The sequence below is a fragment of the Gossypium hirsutum genome, chromosome D13 (genome assembly GCF_007990345.1).
Source record: "Gossypium hirsutum isolate 1008001.06 chromosome D13, Gossypium_hirsutum_v2.1, whole genome shotgun sequence".
In the NCBI taxonomy this organism is placed as follows: domain Eukaryota; kingdom Viridiplantae; phylum Streptophyta; class Magnoliopsida; order Malvales; family Malvaceae; genus Gossypium; species Gossypium hirsutum.
This window is the reverse complement of record NC_053449.1, coordinates 55,264,879-55,286,624: the sequence shown is the minus strand read 5'-3', so window position 1 is coordinate 55,286,624 and position 21,746 is coordinate 55,264,879. Positions and strand designations below refer to the sequence as shown.

Genomic DNA, 21,746 nt, shown 5'->3' with positions numbered 1-21,746 from the left:
ACCAATTGATCCGCTAAGAAACCTTACATAGTTGCCAACTAATCCCACATCCACCCGTTAATCTTCCTAAGGGATTAGCTACTCATATATCTAACAAACATCATAAATTAGAATTGGAATATAAACATTTACAAAATCAAATAAAAAGATTAAGAAGATCTTTAATATATTGAAGCTCAAAATGCAATCCTTAATAATCTCATATGAATCCACAATTTGAATATCTTTAATAACAAAACAAGAATGGAACTAAAATTTAAAAGTAAAACCTAACAAAAGAATGACAATGATACTAAAATGAGGCAAAAGTCTCCTTAAGTAGTTCTGAGCAATAACTTTATTGGCGCCTAGGTTAACAGTCTCTTCTTGACCTAAAATGGGTGACTAACCTTCATTAAATTATGTTGTGTGAATGAAAACACCCTTGATCAATTAAGTGGCCACATCGTATTGGTGTCGTAACACCCTCATGCTTGTGTCGCGACATTGATGACAGATTGCTTCTTAGGGCGTCTCTTCAAGGTTGTGTTGCGACATACTTAGCAGATTGCTCATTGTGTATTCTTCTTTTTTTGTTGTGACATCCCAGCTCCATTGTGGCCCACTGTCTTTCTATCCTAAAGTGATGTCCTATACACTCACCTAACATGTTAGTCCACCTTTAGGCAAAATTCGGCTTACAAGGTCTTATAAAATACCTAAATTGCTCACTTTATTACCTAAGTGCTATGGATAAAAACCAAGTAAAAACATAACTAAATTGCTTTCTAACAATCTCATTAAGTACAAAAGAGGTTTAATCTGCTACAACAAATTATGGTAGATCACATGTCATGTAACCAATAAAAGGAAACTATACAAACATTTTTTAGTCTGGGATCTTTATCTGGATGTTAAAGTTGATGCTCAAGAACTTGATATAAACCTAACCTGCACATGAAAAAACAAACTGTACGCTGTGTAACACCCCTAACCCGTATCCTTCTCCAGAATAGGGTTATAGAGCATTACCGGAGTTTACAAATTAATTTTAGACATTTCATTTCATCAAGCATTCATATTTATGACTAATTAAAATCAAAACATCTATGAGCCAACATTAACCAATTTAACTTATACAAGTCATTATAACCAGAATCAAATCATCCAAAATTACCAATAGAACCAATGGATAATGTGATATATCTCCAAAAAGCTTCCAACCCAATCGAGCTTCAGATAATCATTTAAATGCATCAAATAATTATACATATTACCAATAATAACTCGATTCCAATAATAAAACACACACATATATATAATATTCATTACCAAATAGCATTCACTTCAATTAAAATTATATAGAATATAGCTCATACGAGCTCACCGGACTAAATTGCAGAATTACCAAAATTCAGGAACATTTTAGAAATTTTCTATTTTTCTCATATTTCCACCCAATATTGTTCTAAATTTCATTCAATTTTGTAATTTAGATAAATAATCAATCCATTTCATGCAATTTTGTCACTTTTTGACATTTTTACAAATTTACCCTTAAAGCTTCACATTTGTTCAATTTAGTCCCTGAACCTAGAACATGTAAATTGGTCATTTTTAATGAAAACTCATGCTAGTTAAATAATCATATATTTTTCTCCTCCTCCTCTCCATTCCACATCCTTAATGTCTATAACATGCTTATAGGTAACATTATCTATAATTTCACCATTTACTTATATATATTCATTCAAAGCTGTCCACTTGAGTTATAGTCACTAAATCATTTATATATTGAGTTACAGAATTCCAAATTAATATCTGTAAATTTTATCTGAAACTAAACTCACATATGTTCTTACCATAAAATTTTAAGAATTTTTGGCTTAGTCAATAAGTAATGTTTATTCTTTAAAGTCATCCCTATTCTGCTGTCTAACAGTTCCCACCCTTCTTCACTAAAAATTAATTATCTCCTAGTGCAAAATTATAATGATGTTTCCGTTTGTTTCTATTGAAAATAGACTCGTTAAGTATTTAAATATATAATTTTAAGCCTCAAATTATTTTTCTCAAATTTTTTATTATTTTCCAAAGTCAGTACAGGGGAACCCAAAATCATTCTGACCTTGTCTCAAAAAATTTATTATATCTCATGATTTAAAATTTTATTGCTTACACCGTTTCTTCTATAAGAAACTAGACTCAATAAGCTTTAATTTAATATTTTATTCATCCTCTAATTATATTTCCACAATTTATGGTGATTTTTCAAAGTTAACCTACTGCTACTGTCCAAAACTGTTTTAGTGCAAAATATTGATTACTAAGTTTATAACACTCTTATTTTCCTTCTCTACACTATTTCTCATCACTTTCTCTTATTTTCTCTTCACTAACATATCAAGAACATAAAACCTTATATAATAAAACTCTACATTAACATCAATTTCATACTTTTTCAATAATATCAAACTCAAAATATATTGAAATCTTGATGCTCTTACCTTGCTCAATTGATTTCAATCTTTAACTTGATTTTCTCTCTCCTCCAGCCTCTATTTCTTGAATTTAACTTGATATTCTAGCTCCCCATAGTCTCCTTGTTATCTTTCTCTCTTGATGGATATGGAAATTCTTTTGATTTTTAGGTGAAAATGGTAATTTTTTTTGAAGGAGGGACCAAATTGTAAGAAAGCAAAACTTTCTTTCTTTCTCTCTTCTCCTCACGTTGGATGCATGGAAGATGATGGGTTGGTTGGTTTTTTTTTCATCTTTCTTTCCACATATATATACTAAACAATAAATAATAAAATAATAAAATATTATTTAAAAATCAAATTAAAATATTAATAAAATAATATTTATTTATTTATTTAATCTAAAATATCTCCAACATCATTATTATCTTCTAGATTTCTCTCTCTTCTACATGACGATTTTGCCTTTTATGATCTTTTAAAATTTCATCCTTGAGTCATCACTTAATTTGGTAAAATTATGATTTAGTCCCTCAAAATTCTTCACCTTTTTCAATTTGGTCCTAATCCATCCATTTTTCTTAGTTTCTAGATCATTCCACCCTTAAAAATATTTACACCTTTGGTCCTTCAAATTTTTTGCATTTACACTTTAACCCCTCAAATTTTGAATATTTACTCTTGACCCACAAAACTTTTCTCACTTTTGCAATTTAATCCTTTCTTGAATTAATATGTCATAATATACTTCCCAATGTTGACATAACTCAATATTACCCTTTTTATCACTTTATTTCCTTATTTTACTATACCAAGGATAATATCTTACTGTAGAAATTTTTAAAATATTACATTTATGGTCCCAAAACCACTGTTCCGACTAGGTCCAATTTCAGGCTGTTACCAAATGAACTAACTATGTACTAATTCAATAAGAAGCTAGTTGATTGTATCATACCAATATCATTAATGTTCATATTCCTATTTGATTTTGTCACACCCCAAAATGACATACCGATATTTTATGCATTTCACCAATTGAAATTTGTCTATGTCATGAGGATTAGACTGGTTTTAAGTTGGCACATTCATTTGCAAATTCTTTCACTAAGTTCCGCCAATCTTACAGACTCTTATTCCACATTTGGCGAGTTCTTTGTTTTAGTGGACCCTTCTGCTAGTGAATCCACCACCTGTGAAGTTCTAGTGTTGTGAACTCTTTAGTCTATTTTAGAACTAGCAGCAAGTGGGACACGTATTAGTTATATTTCAAACCTTAAGAAAAGAGCATGTTATTGTACGTGAAACCTAGAGAGCCTAGTATGATGTGATTAATTAGTGGAATCGTATATGCATGATTTGTGATTAGAGACCCTGATTAGAGTGGAATATAGATTAAAATTTTCCTATAAATAGGACAAAATAAAAATGGAGAAAGGACTTTACCTTCTTTTTCTCTATTCATATTCGTTATTTCCGAAGAAAAAACTTAGAGTGTTCTTCATTTGTAGAAGGAACCAATTGTTAAGACCTGTGTAGAAACTACCATTTCCAAGCCAGGTGTTGGTAAATAATTGAGACTTTCACAAAAGGAAACTTCCTTTTGAATAAATGATTGCGTGTTACCAATTCTTATTTTATGTTAAAGTTTCAATTGTTTATGTATATTAATAGTAGTGTTTGATTGTTTTAGCTTAAAGAAACATGAGAAGGGCCTAGTTTGAAAAGGAAAGAACCCGTTGCATTGATAAAGTTTTGTTTGAAGATCCCTGGTGTGTTTCATTTCACATTCTGTTTAATGAATATTCAAACCTACTTAAAAATAATACCATCTGTCTAGGTAAAGTAGTCACTACTCTAAGTGTTGTGGAACCTGCATAAAGTTAATTCCTGTAACAGATTAACCTTATGAAAAGAAAGTTATCAACCTATATGAGCCATTCAATGACTATTATGTATGACATTGCATGTGCATTTTTTGAATGGTAAACTATGAAAATAAAGCTTAGATAAATGTGCATGTTTGATTGAAATGAATACTCCTTCTTTGGTGTACAAGTTCAGTATCTCAAAAGGTGAAAAGGGGTAATGGAGGCAACTGATGTGGTATAATGATGGGAAAATAAAATGGAGAAACTGATTATTTCACCTCTGGTATTGCATATGAATGCAAATCAAGACTGGTGAAAGGCCCTAGCCTTGCGAGGGAATACGTGAGTGTTCGAGTTAACGAGGATTTGTGGGGGTTCGATTGGTTAATCAAATTACTAGCTACACAGAACAATATCGTGAAAATGGAATGTTAGCTTTTTAGAGTGTTTAAAGGATCAAAAGCTAGCATAAGGAAGGGCGTATCAATGTGTATGAATGTTTATAAGTGTTCTTGCATGAACTGTATGCAGTTACGTTGGATTCTATTGTAAATGGGTAGTTAAATATTGCATGCAAATAGAAGTTAATAATGACACGTACTCGCCAAAGACTAGTTCTTAGACGCGGATAATACCCGCTATCTAACAGTACTTCTCTAACGCTATTTATCTGCCAACATATATTACGTAAGTGTTAGGTTATGTGCGCCTGTAAGTTGTATAATATAAACTGTCTAAGTTGTTTTAACATATTGTGTTCACTTGATCGAACGGTCGTTCCTTATCTCGAAACTCACTAAGTTCTTTTAAACTCACTCGCTTCTTTTTTTCCCCATTTTCAAGTGTTTTAAGTGTGGGTGGACTATTCTTGAAAGGACTTAGCCAGAAAGAGACTTCTTTTGTTAGCTGCCTATTTTATTGTTTTGTAACATGTAATTATCAGGGTAGTGTAGCATATAGTCCCAGAAATACTTTAACCTAAAAAAAACATTGTATTTTTTCAGTTTGGTTTGTACTTATGACCGCTGCAACGTTTGAAATGAATATTGTGGCATTTCGCCAAAAATTTCAACTGTGGCATACCACCAATATTATCAAAATCACAAAATCCATATTTCGCCAAACGACAATTCAACAAGTTTTTACTATAGAGTGGTGTACCGTGAAACACTTCTATTTTTCAAAGATATTATGTACCATTATAAATGTCTGTAGGTAACGCTGTGATTATTTGGTCAACCAGTGAAACTCGGGATGTTATAGTTTTAACACATTCAACAAAATCCACATTACAATTTCAAAATTGAATCAATCATTCCTTGTCTAATCATATCGGCCCTTAGGCTCGTTAGCTGGTTCACATAGTCTTTCAAATGCTATCGGTAATCAAATATCATTTATAAAACATGTAATACTACGTAATAACTTTTAATTATCTTTAAGTATCAATCAACCAAGTCACAATTTATATTCCCTGTTAATATGTCTCAGACTCGAACAGGTACATGAATCCAAATCAACACACCAATTTATCATTCAGTGTTTAATCGGAACATTCGAAGTGAATAAATTGTGTCTAGTGCTCATCAATATAATTGAAATAAAAGTTGTGCCCTACACTCATCTGAACATCCGAAAGAAAACACGTCCAGCGCTCATCAACATATAGTCAAAGTAACCCATACTCAATCTATCCTATGAGATGCCAATTATATCCGACTCTACCCAAACAATTAATAAGGTAACCAATTTTTTAATTTCATTATAAATCCAATTCTCATTATTTCATTCTTAATATATCATCAACTTACCATTTCATCAATTCAAATATCATGTTTCTGCTTAATTTCATACATAATATCATAAATCATAAGTTAGACTACTTTTTATTTTATTCAATTTAGTCATTTATCTCTATAATTTATCCAAATCATACCAATTCAATTCCAGTAACTATTTTAAACTCACCTCAGTATTGTACCAAGCAAAACATCATGAATGTGCAATAAATAGATTGATTCAAATTATAGAAATACAAATCGAAAATTCGAGTCGCTCGACGTCAGCTTTTGCCTTTTCTTTCCCTCTCGACAGCCTCGAATCGTCTTTAGCTATGAGTAATAATCCAACAATAAAGAATATCAAATTCCATATCAAATCACATTCAATTACAAAGTCACACACATTTTGTATTTTATTCAATTTAGTCTCAAAAATCGAGACAAGCATAACTTCTGATTTAGACCTCCAAATTGAAATTCTATTTCACATTTAATCATTAGGGACCTCCTGCTTCCTATTCCTACTGAAATTTTGTGATAATTTTTCATTTGATTCAATTTGGTCTATAATGTACGAAACCATCAATTAAGCTTTACAATTTACTCATTTTTCTTAAACTAAGTTTAATTTTTATCAATTTAACACCTAAATCATTCAATTCTCAACAATAGAAGCTTTCTAAAACTTTAACAATTTCTCACGTTGTTACATGAACTAGCTAAATTAAGCTCTCATGACCTCAAATCTATAAAAAGTACAAGAAAAAGGGCCTAAATAAGCTTACCAAATTATGGCCAAATGTTTCAAGCTTGGAAGGTTTCTTTAATTAAAAAATGGTGGAAATTTTAGGTGAAGAAGAAAGATGATATATTTTCTCTTTATTTCCACCAAATTCTCACTTTTATACTTGATTTAATGTTTGATTAACTTTAGTTAATTATGCTTTAATTATAATTAATCTTAAGTTTACTTATTTAATCAAATACCATCTTGCCATCCACCATAGAATACTTAAAAATGATTTATTAACCATTTGGCCCTTTGGATAATTACAATTTAAGTCCTCAAGTCTTTTTCTATTTAATATTTATGGATTTGGTTTACGAAAATGGGTCTTGAAACCACATTTTTCGATACCACTAGAAATCAGATCGTTATAGTTAGTAAGTCAATAATAATCCTTAGCACATACTCCTACATTACGGATAACCACCCATGCAATTCATTGTAAGACGCATCACAATCTCTGTACAATTACTCAATCATCATTTGTTTGGCCTACCGTGGTTTCCTGTATGACATTCTGTACTAAAATCAAGATTGCATGTTGACAATCAGGACCGATATAGGAATGATGGGCATGTCTTTCACCAGTGGCATGATGTAGTTACAGATTTTTTTCACATCAAGTTTCCGATGGTCTTATGTAATACATCCAGAAGTTCATGTATGAGGCCTAAATTTTGAATTTCCCACAGTTGTGACCTCTAGACCAATACAACTCGTCCCTGCCACCTACAACCTTCTACAAACCTCCAACACTCCCAATATATAATGTTAGTTTAGATATAACAACTTTGTAGTCCATCGACGTTTTCATGCTATACCACTTGATGGAAAATATGCATTTTTCTTTATTTGTGAATTGTTGACCCATGATCAACTCTTTTGATTTGAGATCTACCGCCAACCGTTTCGTAGGTATCAAATTTAGGTAATCAGAGAACTCAGATGCGTGTGGAACATCAAGATTTATGCTCAACATTTGGACCCCAAGGTTATTGCATATGAAAATGGCTCGAGTAGGGTTCTCGAGTGAATGGGCATATACATTATCATCATCATCGATATTATCTGAGAGCTCATCGATATTAGGGCTACTAAAATATTCACCTTTGTGACCATAGCGACCATCATTATCGGGTCCATCTTCACCATCTGCATCGGTACCAATCACCAACTGATGCATCTATAAACAAGAACCTGGATTAGGGTTGTTATACACAGTCGAAACATTGTGTGAATTCTTGGCTCATGTCGATGTTGCTTCATAATCGCACAATTTTACCCACCCAATGTTTAGATCAAACTCAAATTTGTGTACAAATGACCGCCTATTGGTAGATGCTATCAGAACCTTGGGTCTTGAACTCTATATTGTTGATTTAATGGAGTGATATTTTAAGTGGGCTCAACACCTGCTAACTCAGCGAACAACTCAACTGGTTAAATGTTCCCAAGTGAGCGACAAAGTGTGATAATAGTCTCTACGCCATCATCATCTATAAGTTCCATCTCCTTATATTTGCATAAATTTTACGAAACTGAAAATTTGTAGAATAGCCTAGACATTCTCCTCCCACAACATCGAGTAATTTTTGCACAAATCTTCTGTTTCATATCATCGACTTTTATATTCTTGTTGAACCCTATTTCTATTTGATGACGAGATTCAAATATACAACCATCTGCTATTTGTAAAACTACCCCCTCAAAATGTGTATACGAAGAATTGGTTATCCATCTTTAATACTATATTTATAGAATAAATTAAAAATAAAAACTATTAGCTCCTATTAAAACAATTCATACAATTTTATAGCAACAACAATACTTTTTATCAAACAATATAAATGTGTAATTATTGGAAATTTTTTTATTAAAAATTAAATTTATTATTATGTTAATTTAAAACGTGACATTTTTATATTTAATTAACAATAGTTAATGAAAATAAATAAGCAAAGGCAAAGTTGACAAGTTATATTTCATTGGAAGTACAATTCTATTTTATTTATACTTCTTATGTCTATAAATATAAATTTTAGAGAAACATTATAAGTTATTCTCATTAATCAATAAAATACGCTCACATTTTTATTCTCACATATTCTTTTTGTTCTTTACTCTTTTTCATTTTATTCTATAAAAAATTATATTTTAATCCATTTTTTTTGTATTGATTGATACACCATATTTCCAAAAATAGCAAAATTAACTAGTGAACACTGGCGCCAATCGAAATTTACATTAAAATAGAAATGGAGTGATCTAATCGGTAGAAGTGATATAAAAACGAAATTGAATTTCTTTTTTGTAAAAAAAATTGAAAACAACACAACTTTTTTCAATTATTTTATGTTGATAAAATGAAAGAATGGATAATAAATCTTAATTTATTACTTCTTATAAATTATGAAATTTTTTTATTTTTTTTATTTTAAAAAAATTAAATTCTTTTATGATATCTTCTCAAGGGGAAATTTACCAATAAAAGCTCATTTTTTCAAAAATTATCGAAATGGGCCCATTATTTAATTATTTACCGGAATGGTTCATTTTCCGCGAAATCGCGTCCACGTCAGCGCGATGTCAGGGTACGCGCCAGGAAATCGCGTCCACGCTTTGCTGACGTGGAAGCAAATCGCTCCCTCTAGGACGCGATTTGCTGACGTGGGATGAACAGTTTATGTTTTTTAGCTTGGAAAACTTTGAAAGGCCATAACTTTTGGCTCGGTTGTTCGATTGAGACGATTTTTTTTATTTCGAATAACTTTTCGAGATCTACGCGCTGACAAATTGCCGAAGGTGGTTTGCCGCAGTTTTCGTCGAAAAAGATCCTTTTTTGCCTCTAAATTTTGATTTTTTTAGTTTAAAATTGAATTTTGAAACATTCAAATCATTATTTTCCTTATTTATTTGAAGTAAACACCGGATTTTTTTTTACAGAACTTTTGCATTTGTTTTTTCTGATTTGACACGTGTATGGAATAGGTCCGATAAATCATTAGAACGTAAGTAATATAATTAAGATAATAACAATATTTTTATAATATGTTAATTAATTAGTTTAGTTTAGTTGGTTTAGATGCTTACTCTTTTCCCTTAGTATCTTGGTTCAAATATTCTTGCCAATAAATTTGAATCTTTTTTGTACTTGTTGCATTTATTTATTTTTAATCAATTAACTGGGCTCATTTCGGTAAATTTAAAAAAAAGGGCTGTTTTTGGTATTTTACCCAGTTAATTGATTAAAAAATTTAATGCAACAAGTACAAAAAAGATTCAAATAAATGCAACAATTCTGTAAAAAAAATCCGGTGTTTACTTCAAATAAATAAGGAAAATAATGATTTGAATGTTTCAAAATTCAATTTTAAACCGAAAAAAACAAAATTTAGAGACAAAAAAGGATCTTTTTCGATAAAAACTACGGCAAACCACCTTCGGCTATTTGTCAGCGCGTAGATCTCGAAAAGTTATTTGAAATCAAAGAAAATCGTCTCAATCGGACAATCGAGCAAAAAATTATGGCCTTTCAAAGTTTTCCAAGCTAAAAAACATAAACTGTTCATCCCACGTCAGCAAACCACGTCCTAGAGGGAGCAATTTGCTTCCACGTCAGCAACTCGCGCTGACGTGGATACGATTTCCTGGCGCGTACCCTGACATCGCGCTGACGTGGACGCGATTTCACGGAAAATAGACCATTCCAGTAAATAATTAAATAATTGGCCCATTTCGGTAATTTTTGAGAAAAAAAGACTTTTATTGGTAAATTACCCCTTTTCAAGCATAGAAAAGGTACATAAATGTGTAATTATTGGAAATTATTTTTATTAAAAATTAAATTTATTATTATGTTAATTTAAAACGTGACATTTTTTGTTATTTAATTAACAATAGTTAATGAAAGTCAAAAAGAAAAAGCGAAGTTGACAAGTTAAATAATTATTTTATAATTTCTTTTGAAAAAGTGTTGAATTATTTTATAATTTTTTATAATTTCTTTAAAAAAGTTGACAATACCCAAAGTAACCGATGGGTTAGGTAATTCACGTGGTTTTGCAAAAACAACTTTCGGTTATTTCTTCAAGTTTTGCAATTTTGTTGACCATGTCATAAGAAAAAACAATAAAAATGTACAAATTGGCACTAAGAAAAATTTCCATTATATCTTTTAAATTTAAAATTTTAAAATATTTAATGAGTCCATGAAATTTAAAAAAAAATCTAATTAAATTTTCTAAAAGTTCTAAAAATTTCAAGTAAATTTCTAAAATTTTTAAAAACTCTAATCTTCTTAAAAATTGTAACTAAATTTCCCAATTTTTCTGAAACTTTTTCTTAAACCCTACTTTTTTTTACAATTTGATTAAACCATCATCATCATCATCATTATTATTATTATTATTATTATTATTATTATTATTATTATTATTATTAACTTTTGGAAATTAAACTACACGTAGAGCTTTTACCTAAAGCATTTTCAAGTGTAGTATAAACACTATGTACTAAAACACGAGAGGTGAGACTTATGTTGCAATATGTTACTAACTATTGTAGATCATACAGATAGAGACTTAAAACTTACAGGGAAACAATATGGACCCATTGGATAGAGAACCAATTGTTATACTGGTCTAAACAAACGGATTAAATCGATTGAATTAAAAATTTTAAGAACCGATAAAAATCGAAAATTGAGATGAAAATTAATAGTTGAACCAATTTAATACTTTTTATTTTATTTTATGAATTTTAATTGTTTATTTAATTAGTTGGTATAACAGTTGAACCAATCAAACCGATTGAAGACTAGTGGTCTAAATGATTCAACAACAGTCCGATTATTAGAACATTGTATGTGGCACTCTAAGATTGTACCACGCTATTACTTAAATATTTATATAATTTTTTTAATTTTCAAGTAATGATATCTCAAAGTTACGTCATCAAACTTTTATATTTTTCAAATTTAGGAACCAAAATGAAACTCGTTGTCAAGTTCAAGAGTCAAAATGGATAAAAAAAAGTATAAATACCAAAGTAGAGCTAGTTATCAAGTTTATGGGCAAAATTTCTATTATCCTTTTTTTTCAAAAGCAATAAACATAATGGTTTCACTAGGAAAAAAATAGTGGCATTTATGATTAAAAAAATGTAATGAAAAATGGTATCAACCCCATTTTACAATATGTTGTTCCTTGACCTCTAGATCTCTAAAAATTTTAACTCTCATTAATTTTCTAAAATATTTTAACTAAATTCCCCAAAAAATTTGAATTTTTGATTAAGCCCCTAAACTTTTTAAAATTTAATTAAATCCTTATATTTCTTTTGGAAATTAAACAACATATAGAACTTTTACCTAGAGCATTTTCAAGTGTAGTATATATAAACACTATGTACTACCAGAAGCAGGCTTGAGTAGTTATAAAACAGGAGAGGGGAGACTTAAGTCGCAATATATAAAAATATATTAATGATTTACAATATTTGTTTCTGAACTTATTTATTAATGATTTACAATACCCGGTGCGAAGCACGAACTATTAAATTAGAAGGTTTTAATTATTTTATATTGTTTAATCAAATGTCCTTTGATTAGTTTTTTTGGTTGACAAATGTCTCTTGATATTAATGTCATCTGATGGGAAAACCTTATCCTAAAATTTATGATATTAATGTTGCCACGCTGGATGATGAGAAGAATGAATCATAGTATATTGGCTTTGGATGTCATGACGCTAACTTTTGAAATCGTGACATTCAACCTCAAGATCGCGACGTCCATGGAAAAATTTTGTAATTTGGTGTTCGAGGAGTGAAGCTGGTTTGCTGTCTTGGGGTCGCCGCATTAAATTCTAAATGTCATTATATTTAATTTGAAGGCTTTTGAAAATATTACAATTTAATTTATTAACGCTATCGGGTTAATAATAAAATTTTCATAAATTTATAAAAAAAAAGAGATATGGATCGCGTAAAATTACAATTTCATATAATTTTTTCTGAAAAAATAAATTACAAACAACCTGCAACTAATTATACAATCAACAAATTATTTTCTTTTAAGGGTAGGCTACATCAATCGTCCTTAAATTTTAATTAAAATTATGTTTCAACCACTTAACTTTTAAATTTTAGAAAATCATCACTACGGTTATTATGGGGTTACTACAAAATGTTCACCTAATTGCTAAGTACCCTTAACGAAGTAAGGTTTATCTGACGTGGCATGACAAATATGCCAAGTATTTAAGAACTGTCTTCCTTTTTCTTTTTTCTGAATATTAATTACTTACTTTAAATGACATGAAATTTTATTTATTTTTCTTTTCTCCCTTCTTTCTTTTCCTTCTTTATTCACTAAATCACTACCATCCACAACCTGTGCCTCCCTTAAGTTGTCCACATCATCTTTAACCTCAACCTTCTTTACAAGATATATAGATAGATGCATGCAGACGAAGAGGCCAGGAGTTGGGTTGAGTGACGGAGCAACGATAAGTTACGCAGATGGTGTGGTTTGTGCAAGCAGGTACTGAAGATTACATACATAGAAAATTTAGGTGATAGGACATATAATGTTAACTTTAGCATGATAATTAAACTTAATGTACACTAAAATATTTGACCCTAGCCAAATGCCAAACTAAAAGCAAAACCATGAAAACTTCAATCACTACTTTCATTACATACAAATGCGTAGGCATTCATTTTTTATTGAAAGCACACCAGCACAATAATACTAAAAAATTAATCTTTCACAAAAGCCAACACGGTTTGCATGAAGGTGAAGACGACCACCATAAAAGCTGCAACAGTCCCTGTTCCTCTCCAAAGATCGCGGAAATAAACAAGCTTCAGAATTCCATAATTCTCCTTGATGAATAATGTCACTTTGCGCTTCCGAGCCTCTTTATAAAGCTGGTTCAATCGGTTCGCGGTTACCCGGTAGCATGCAGGAGATGGCTGCCCAATACCCACCATAAGTTTCTTAATCATACGTTGCACCGCTATATTCGTGTTTATTATGGTAACCAGTCTTCCTTCGTGTTTGCCTTCCTTGCTTAAAATCTCTTTTTCTATTAACCGTTCTACATCTTGGGCATTTTGAATGAGATAATTCATTAGTTCTATGTAAGCACAAACGTAGGCTTCATCTGGACAATGGCACATCTCGAACGCCATGACGTTCCGAAGGTAAGCTTCAGTGTTGGAGTGCACTGTCAATTTGGGGATTTTAAGCTTTTTGCCTTCAAATTTAATATCAAGCAAACATGCAGTTTGATTAGGTTCAACTATAAGCTCAACACCAACTTCTTGCAAACTTGCGGCACCATACACTTTTTTTAACGTTGGGATCTTGGTCTTGGATGATGGATTTTGTGTTTTGGTCATATGGCATCTTTGCAAAGCGGTGAAGTGTGGGATTTCTATATGCTCGAACTGCGGGTCCCATGGAATGTCAAAGTAGGAGCAAGCTAGTTTAAGGAAAGAAGGAACAGAAGCATCTGATGCTAGTTTGTGGTTTTCATATGGTTTATACAGTTCTTCAAGCACGAACATTGGGATCTGGTTTTCAAGTAAGATCAAATCCCTCCGTAGACCAGCGGACCATGTTTCTTTCAACAACAAGTCTTTGATGTCCGAATTTTTTTCCACTTCCTTCTCATAGTTCCTCAAGAAGAGCTCCACGATAAACAGTGCATCATAAAATATCATCTTTACGAACTCGTCTTCATCGATTAAAGCCTCGTAACAGTTGAGAATATTTTTCTCGTTGCGTTCAATGAAGCTCCAAAAACTTTCCAATGCCTTCTTGGAAACGGAAGTCCTTTGAAGAAATTTAACTTGATAATCCACTTTATACTTGGCCATGCTAGCCAAACTTGTTTTCCGATAATGAAGAGGGCCAATTGAAATTAATAGAGGAGTGTAAGCTTTTGGATTTGCTTGACGAATGTTCCTAGGGACCTCGTAGATAAACCCTTGGTCCGGCCCCCGCTCCAAATCCTCAACTACCGAATCATTGGATGCTTCATCTTTCTTTGTCTCAAACGATGGGGCGTTACCTAATTGTCCCTTCCTTGGAGCCATTTCTTGCACCTACTTTTTCATGCATCAAACATACATATCAAGTTAGCAATAAAGTTTTTATATATATTGAATGAAAAATGATTTTAGTATCGTTATGTGGCATGCAACATTATTACCGACCAGACCAGTACTAGTATGTTACTGACTACTGTAGATCATACGCATAGAGACTTAAAACTGACAGGGAATCCGATAACCTTTGGCTTCCAATACTAGAATTGGCTGCTGAAGCCTGGATTTGAAAACGGAGAGAAATGGAAGGGAAACGTTGAAGAACTAGTTACTAGATAATAAGAGAATCCTTGATTGAAGTTGATCAGAGTGGCTAAGGGCATTTATACTGATGCAAATTTGGATCAGGTTGGTTGAATCTGATCCAACTAAACATCAACAAAAATATTAGAAAAGGTGGCATTGGTGGGTGTTTATAAATTGAATCTTAAAATGTATTTAGTTAGCTGTTAATGTCTCCTATATTTAATATATTAAAGGATTTAATATATTAAAGGGTTAATGTATTTTTCCCTTTCTGATTTTAATAATAACGTTTACTTTCGTATGTCAATTTAAGTATCAATTCTAATAATAATGGGAGGGACAGCGAAAGCTACGAATGAGAGAAGGCAACGTAATCTGATAAGGAAAGAGGCGTTTCCAGTATGTAGTTACTGATGGTGCTGTTCATTCTGTGTCCGGTCTTTTTGCTGCAGGTGTTGTGCATGCAACAACAGAGGGGAGTGGATCCTAGGTTATAATTTTTTTGGGGGAAATGCTTTGCAGCGGCTGTTGAGTTATGGGATCATCATTGGATCGGATAACCTCGAAAACATGGGATATAACGAGATCATCATTGGATCGGATAACCTCGAAAATATGATCTATATCAGTACCTCGAAAATATGATCTATATCAGTGAGAGCAAGTTTGGTGGTTCAAAAAATGCACTAATTAAGAGGATACAACAATTTTTGGCCTCGGAAGAAAGTTAGTTCTTGACTTATGTTCTTAGAGACTAATGGGGTTGTTGATGCTTTGGCTAAAATGGCTTTGCCTAGTGTTAACTCCTTGCGTATATTCAAGGTTCCCCTATCAGGATTAAAGAAATTTTGTAGGAAGATAATTTTGTTGATAATTCCCTCATGAATCATCTATGTAATGGTTATTTTTTATTTACAAAAAAAAAGTTAAGATTTTTAAAAATTAAATAGAAACCTTTTCTTCAAAGATTGGAACCTAAATATAAAATTTTTAGAGGTCAAAATATAATTTTATTTTATATTAATTTATGAAGTGACTAAACATGAAAAATTAAATTTTTATCATTGATTAACTTATGAGACCAGATTAAAAGTTATGGTTTTTAAGGAATGTGAAGACCATTATCAGTCCCTGCATCACCTCTAATGCCAAAGTAATCCAAAAATTTATCTCGAAAAAAAGAGAGGGATAGAGATGTTGAAGTCCTAGTTAACGAATTTTTTTACGAAAAGGATGAGAAAAGCATACTAAATCATACCCTTTAGAGAGATGAACTTCTGGGTTTGTGATGTTTTCTAGAATAAGATGAACAAAGATGATCAAATAAACAAGGAGAGAAATTGGATGGGAGAGAAAGTTGTGGTGAGGATGAAGTGAGAGTAAAAGAGTATATATATATAGTTTTACATAATTTTATAATTTTTTTATATGAGTAATATTTTAAAAACTCAACTCTTGAATTTATTACTATATTTATTCTTATCATATATGGAAAATTTTGACGGTCAAAAAACCTTCACATTTAAAAAAAAAAATTAAGTTTTTGTTTTTTTTTACACTCATTTTGGATACATGAATTTTCAAAATGTATAAAAAATACCTTAAAACCTTTTTTTTTAAATAATTAAGTCTCTATTTTTATTAAAAATTAGAAAAAACTAAAAAAAATTAAAAGTTATAAATATTATTAAATTTTAATAAAAATTTTCAAATATTAAAAATTAGAAAAAAATATAAAATATAAAAAATCATAAAATTTTATAAAAATCATAAAAAAATTATAAAATATATAGAAATATAAAATTTTATAAAGTTGTAAGGAAATTATACAAAATATAATGAAATATAAATTTCGTAAAAAAAATTATAAAATTATCGTACCAAAAGAATCATTTTATAATTTTCTATAATTTTTATTGATTATTATTATTTTATTATTTTTCGCCACATGTCACATTATGTTGCGACACATGATAACTTTAATTCAAAAATAAAATTAGGGGCCGTTGACTTTAACGACCAATAGTTAAAGTTAATTGTTAAAGAGATTTTTTGATGCATTTTATAATTTTTTGATGATTTTTATAAAATTTTACAATTTTTTACCTTTTTACAATTTTTATAAAAAATTCTAATTTTTAATAAATTTTCAAATTTTATATTTTTATTAAAATTTAAAATTTTATCTATAATTTATTTATTTTTAATTTATTTTTCTAATTTTTAATAAGAGCAGGGCCTTAATTGTTTTTTTTGAAAAATTTTGAGGGTCATGTTGATGCATTTTGAAAGTTCAAGTATCCAATTGAGTGCAAAAAAAAAGAACTTAATTGCTTTTTTTTTGAAGAAATTTGAGGGCCTTTTTAATGCATTTTAAAAGTTCAAGTGCTCAATTGAGTGCAAAAAAAAGAGAGGAGGAGCTTAATTGTTTTTTTTTTAAAGTTTGATGGTTTTTTACACTCTTAAGCCTAAAATTTTTAATTGATATGATATTTTTGTCATATGAATTTAAAATATTGTCTATATTAATAGATATTTAACTACTGAATTTTTTTTATTACTTAAAGCTAGACTTGATAATGAGTCAGGTCGGGTTTAGGTCAAATATCAACAGAATTTTAGATCTATTTTTTAGGTTCGAGCCTGACCTGGTTTGAAAAATAAGAGTTAAATTTTGCCCAAGTCACTACCCAAATTATAGATACTAAACTCGAGCCCGACCGACATTAAAAATTTCATGTCTAGAAGCAATTTTCATCACCACCCAAATTAAAAATTGTGATCAAAACTTGATTCGATTTTAAAAAATAAAAATAAAAAAAATCAAATTTCAAGTTAACCGGATTGAGCTATTTGAGTCAACTTAAATAAGCAATTCGAGTTTTGAGTTCGAATCAAGTTGAATTTTACAATTTAAATAATTCGAATAACAAATTAGAGTTAATACCCACTTGATTCTTGTCAATTTTGAAAATAAACAAATTAGTCTCTCTCAACAAAAATTAAAAAAATTAAAAGTAATTTTTAAAATTCAAAATATTTATAAAAAATTCCATATTTATATTTTTTAAAATTATAATAAATTTAAAATTTTCTAATATAAAGGAAGTTAAATTTTTAATTTTTTTAAATAATAATGTTAAGATCTAAATAAGTTAATTAATAATTCAAATTTATCATATTAAAGCATCTTATTTTTTATTATCTTACTTTGAAAAGACTTTTCAATATTTACGGTTTTAAAATTATGGAGTCTAATATGAAATTAGTTATACTAAAGTACGATTTTAATTTGATATGTATATTTTTTTTAATTTAACACAAAAAGATTATTTGATTAAAAAAATTATGCAAATCGAATTAGGATTATAAAATAATGATCGTTAACTCGACTAATTCAAAATTTTTTCACTTAATTCGACTTGATTCAAACCAACACTCACCCAACCCCAAATTACCCAACAAAACATCGACATATTAATGTCTAGAAGCCATTTTTCTTAAACTTTAAACAAAGGATAAATGGGGAACATTTGTCTGAAATTTGATTTTTTTTCCCAAACAATTGATTGGAAAAGTTAACAACTCCACCAGGATTAATTTCTGGGTTGTTGTTCTGAAACATTTTAACTCGAAAATAACTTTGGGGAAAAGGGCGAAAGTTAGCGAATGAAGAAATATTCAACTCTGCAACTTTCAACATAGGAAGTAAGTAGGAAAGAAGGTTTTCCCAATCCACAAAATGACGAAATTAAATGAAAAGAAAAAAAGCCTTAGGGATAAAATCTGCAGAATTTATGCTGTATTGCTATCTAGAGCTTTCATTGTCCCCATGTAAAAATTCCTTACGGATAAATGCTAATTTTGGTGAAGAATATGAGTGAGTGATGGAGAATCAATTCAAGTTTTCCACCAACCTATGTCTATCATTTAAGAATTTTCTCGGCAATTATTGTTTCTTCAAGAATTTGACTACACTATTCTTAACATTGATTTTCGTATTTGATAGACCGAGTTGTTAATTGTAATATTATTACACAAAATTTCACCCACACATTTCGTATTTCATTTAGTACATATATGACTAATGTTGACACCATTTTTTTGATGGAAAACGGGGTCGACTTGGGTTTTGAAAAAAGAAACGGGAGTCGCCACCAATCTTTTTTTTGAGGTGTGATTGGGTCACCTTGAAAAATGTTGTTTTTAATAAATAATTTGATTTTATTAAAACAACGGTTTTGGTCCACGAAATTTAGAAAACGGGTTCGGGAGTCGGTTACGCTCGAGGAAGGATTAGCACCCTCGATACGCCCAAAATTGGTGCCTAGTTGATTACTTAATGTCTTAATGTCGAAAATCTGAAAACTTTAAAGAAATTTAAAAATACGATCCTTGTATTAAAAGAAGTTGAAAATTTTGGAAAAAACGAGCACGTTCTACGTTAATCGAGAAAGAAAGCATCATATCCAGTAAGTTAGGACACAATGTCTCGAATTTCCGATACGCGAATGAATGCCAAAATTTATTTGTTTAAAAGATATTTTATTATCTCGGGTTTAGGAAATGGATCATGCCCAGTAAGTTAGGACACAATCTTTTCTTAATTCCCGAGATCATTTAAAAACTTAAGTTTGAAAAGATTCGTGTATTTAGATTTATTGTGAAAATCGAAACCCAGTGAGTTAGGGTACGATCTTCTCGAATCTAAATACGAAATGCCATTTTTTAAAACAAATTTAGTTATATCGAGTGAAATAAAAACACAAAGTCGTAGTAACATGTGAAAGCAAATTACGTTGTTATGTATGGCAAAACTACGATAAATACCAAAAATGATACGAGCAATAGCAACAATATAAAATAAATAAAAAGTCAAATCTATAACATACTAAAATAACCAAGTATATAAACGAATAAATTTAAACATTCATTCAAAATAATAATGGAAATGAAATAAATAAATAAATAATAAAAACAAACAAAGAAAATATATAAAACTATAAAAATATAAGACATATACATGAGTGTATATACATAAAATTATGAAAATATGAAAAATATATGCATGTACGTATTTTAAAATTATCATATAATATATATATAGGTAAGTTAAAATTTTAAAGTATAAAAATGTATGTATGCGTACGTAGGAATATGTATGTATATAAAACTATATGAAAATGTAAAAACATACAAGTATGTGTATATATTTAGAAAAAATATGTATATAGATATATAGATACAAATTATAAAATATAAAACAAATACAAAAATAAGTATATACATATATATATATGATAAAATTTGAAATTTTAAAGATATAAATAAACAAATAACAGCAATAATAATTAATGATAACAGTATGACATCAAATTTATTATTTAATAAGAAAACAAACAAAATACAAAAGGACTAAATTAAAACTTTAAACGAACTTCGGGGCTTAAATATGAAATAAACAAAAGGAATAATACAGGACCAAAGTGAAACACGCTTAAAGCGTGAGGGACTTGTGGGGAAATATTTCCCCGTCCTGAAACGCTGCGTTTCAACCATGGGCAGCAATTGGTCTAAGGACCAAATCGGAATAGAAGCAAAATCCACAGGCCGAAATCTGAGAAAAACAAAAGACCACATTGAAGCAAATTGCGAAAGCGGAGGGACCTATTGCATAAATAGCCCATTTCATGAAAGCACGCGGATCCCCCTAGAGCGGGTCGGATCGTGCGCAGGTCATGGGGCTTAAACGGCGTCGTTTTGCAATGGTTATTAAAACCCAAATTTTTTTAAAAAAAAATCATTTCTATCACTGTTTTAAAAACAAAAAAAACAGAACCCTTCCCCTTTTTTAAAACCTTTCCCCTCCTCCGGCCATGGTCACCACCGGCGAACGGCCGCGCCGCCGCAGGCGGTGGTCGGATCTAGGCAAAGATCAGCCTTTTGGACCCCACTTTAGATCTAGATCAGAGGCCCTATTCTCTTGATCGAAAAAGCCAAGAAATGAGGGATCTTTCACTTCCTTTTCGGTCCGATTCCAACACCGAAAGTCTCCGGCGACGGCTTTCGAGACCGGTAAGTGCTTCCTTTCCCTTCTTTTTCCGTTTTGTTAAAAAAAGTAGAAAGCAAACAACAAAATAAAATAAAATAAACAAAAATGCAAGAACAGAAAAGGTAGAAAACAAACACAAAAATGCAAGAACAGAAAAAATTTGGAGTCAACCTTTTTTGTTTTTGTTTTTATTATTTGCTTCTGTATTGATCTCGTTAAAAAAATACAAGGGGAAAATCCGGCCTTTTATAGCTGATTTCCTTCTATTTTTTATGCTATTTTTGCTGTGTTTCTTTGCTGCTTGCGTGTACGTTTCCTGTAGATGATTGACGGACGACAGGGGCGGTGACAGACGCACGGTGGTGGCGGCTGAAGACCAAAGGTCTGCAGCAGGCGGCGCTTAGGGTTTCAGACACTGAAACCCTAAGTTGACTT

At 30.5% G+C, this 21,746-nt stretch overlaps 1 protein-coding gene across 3 annotated transcripts; it reads right to left on the bottom strand.

Annotated features, from left to right (window-relative positions):
* Positions 1-13,535: 13,535 nt before the first annotated feature.
* On the bottom strand, positions 13,536-16,623 carry LOC107937717 (UPF0481 protein At3g47200). Of its 3 annotated transcripts, none has more exons than XM_041109164.1 (2): positions 16,518-16,623; positions 13,536-15,010 (listed from the first exon to the last, which is right to left on the bottom strand). In XM_041109164.1, exon 2 carries the CDS (start codon positions 14,999-15,001, stop codon positions 13,658-13,660), a length of 1,344 nt encoding a protein of 447 aa, XP_040965098.1. In that variant the 5' UTR covers positions 15,002-15,010; positions 16,518-16,623; the 3' UTR covers positions 13,536-13,657. The 3 variants fall into 3 exon arrangements, with proteins under 3 accessions (XP_040965098.1, XP_016726163.1, XP_040965097.1); XM_016870674.2 differs by lacking the exon at positions 16,518-16,623 and adding an exon at positions 15,122-15,380; XM_041109163.1 differs by lacking the exon at positions 16,518-16,623 and adding an exon at positions 15,199-15,380.
* Positions 16,624-21,746: the final 5,123 nt, after the last annotated feature.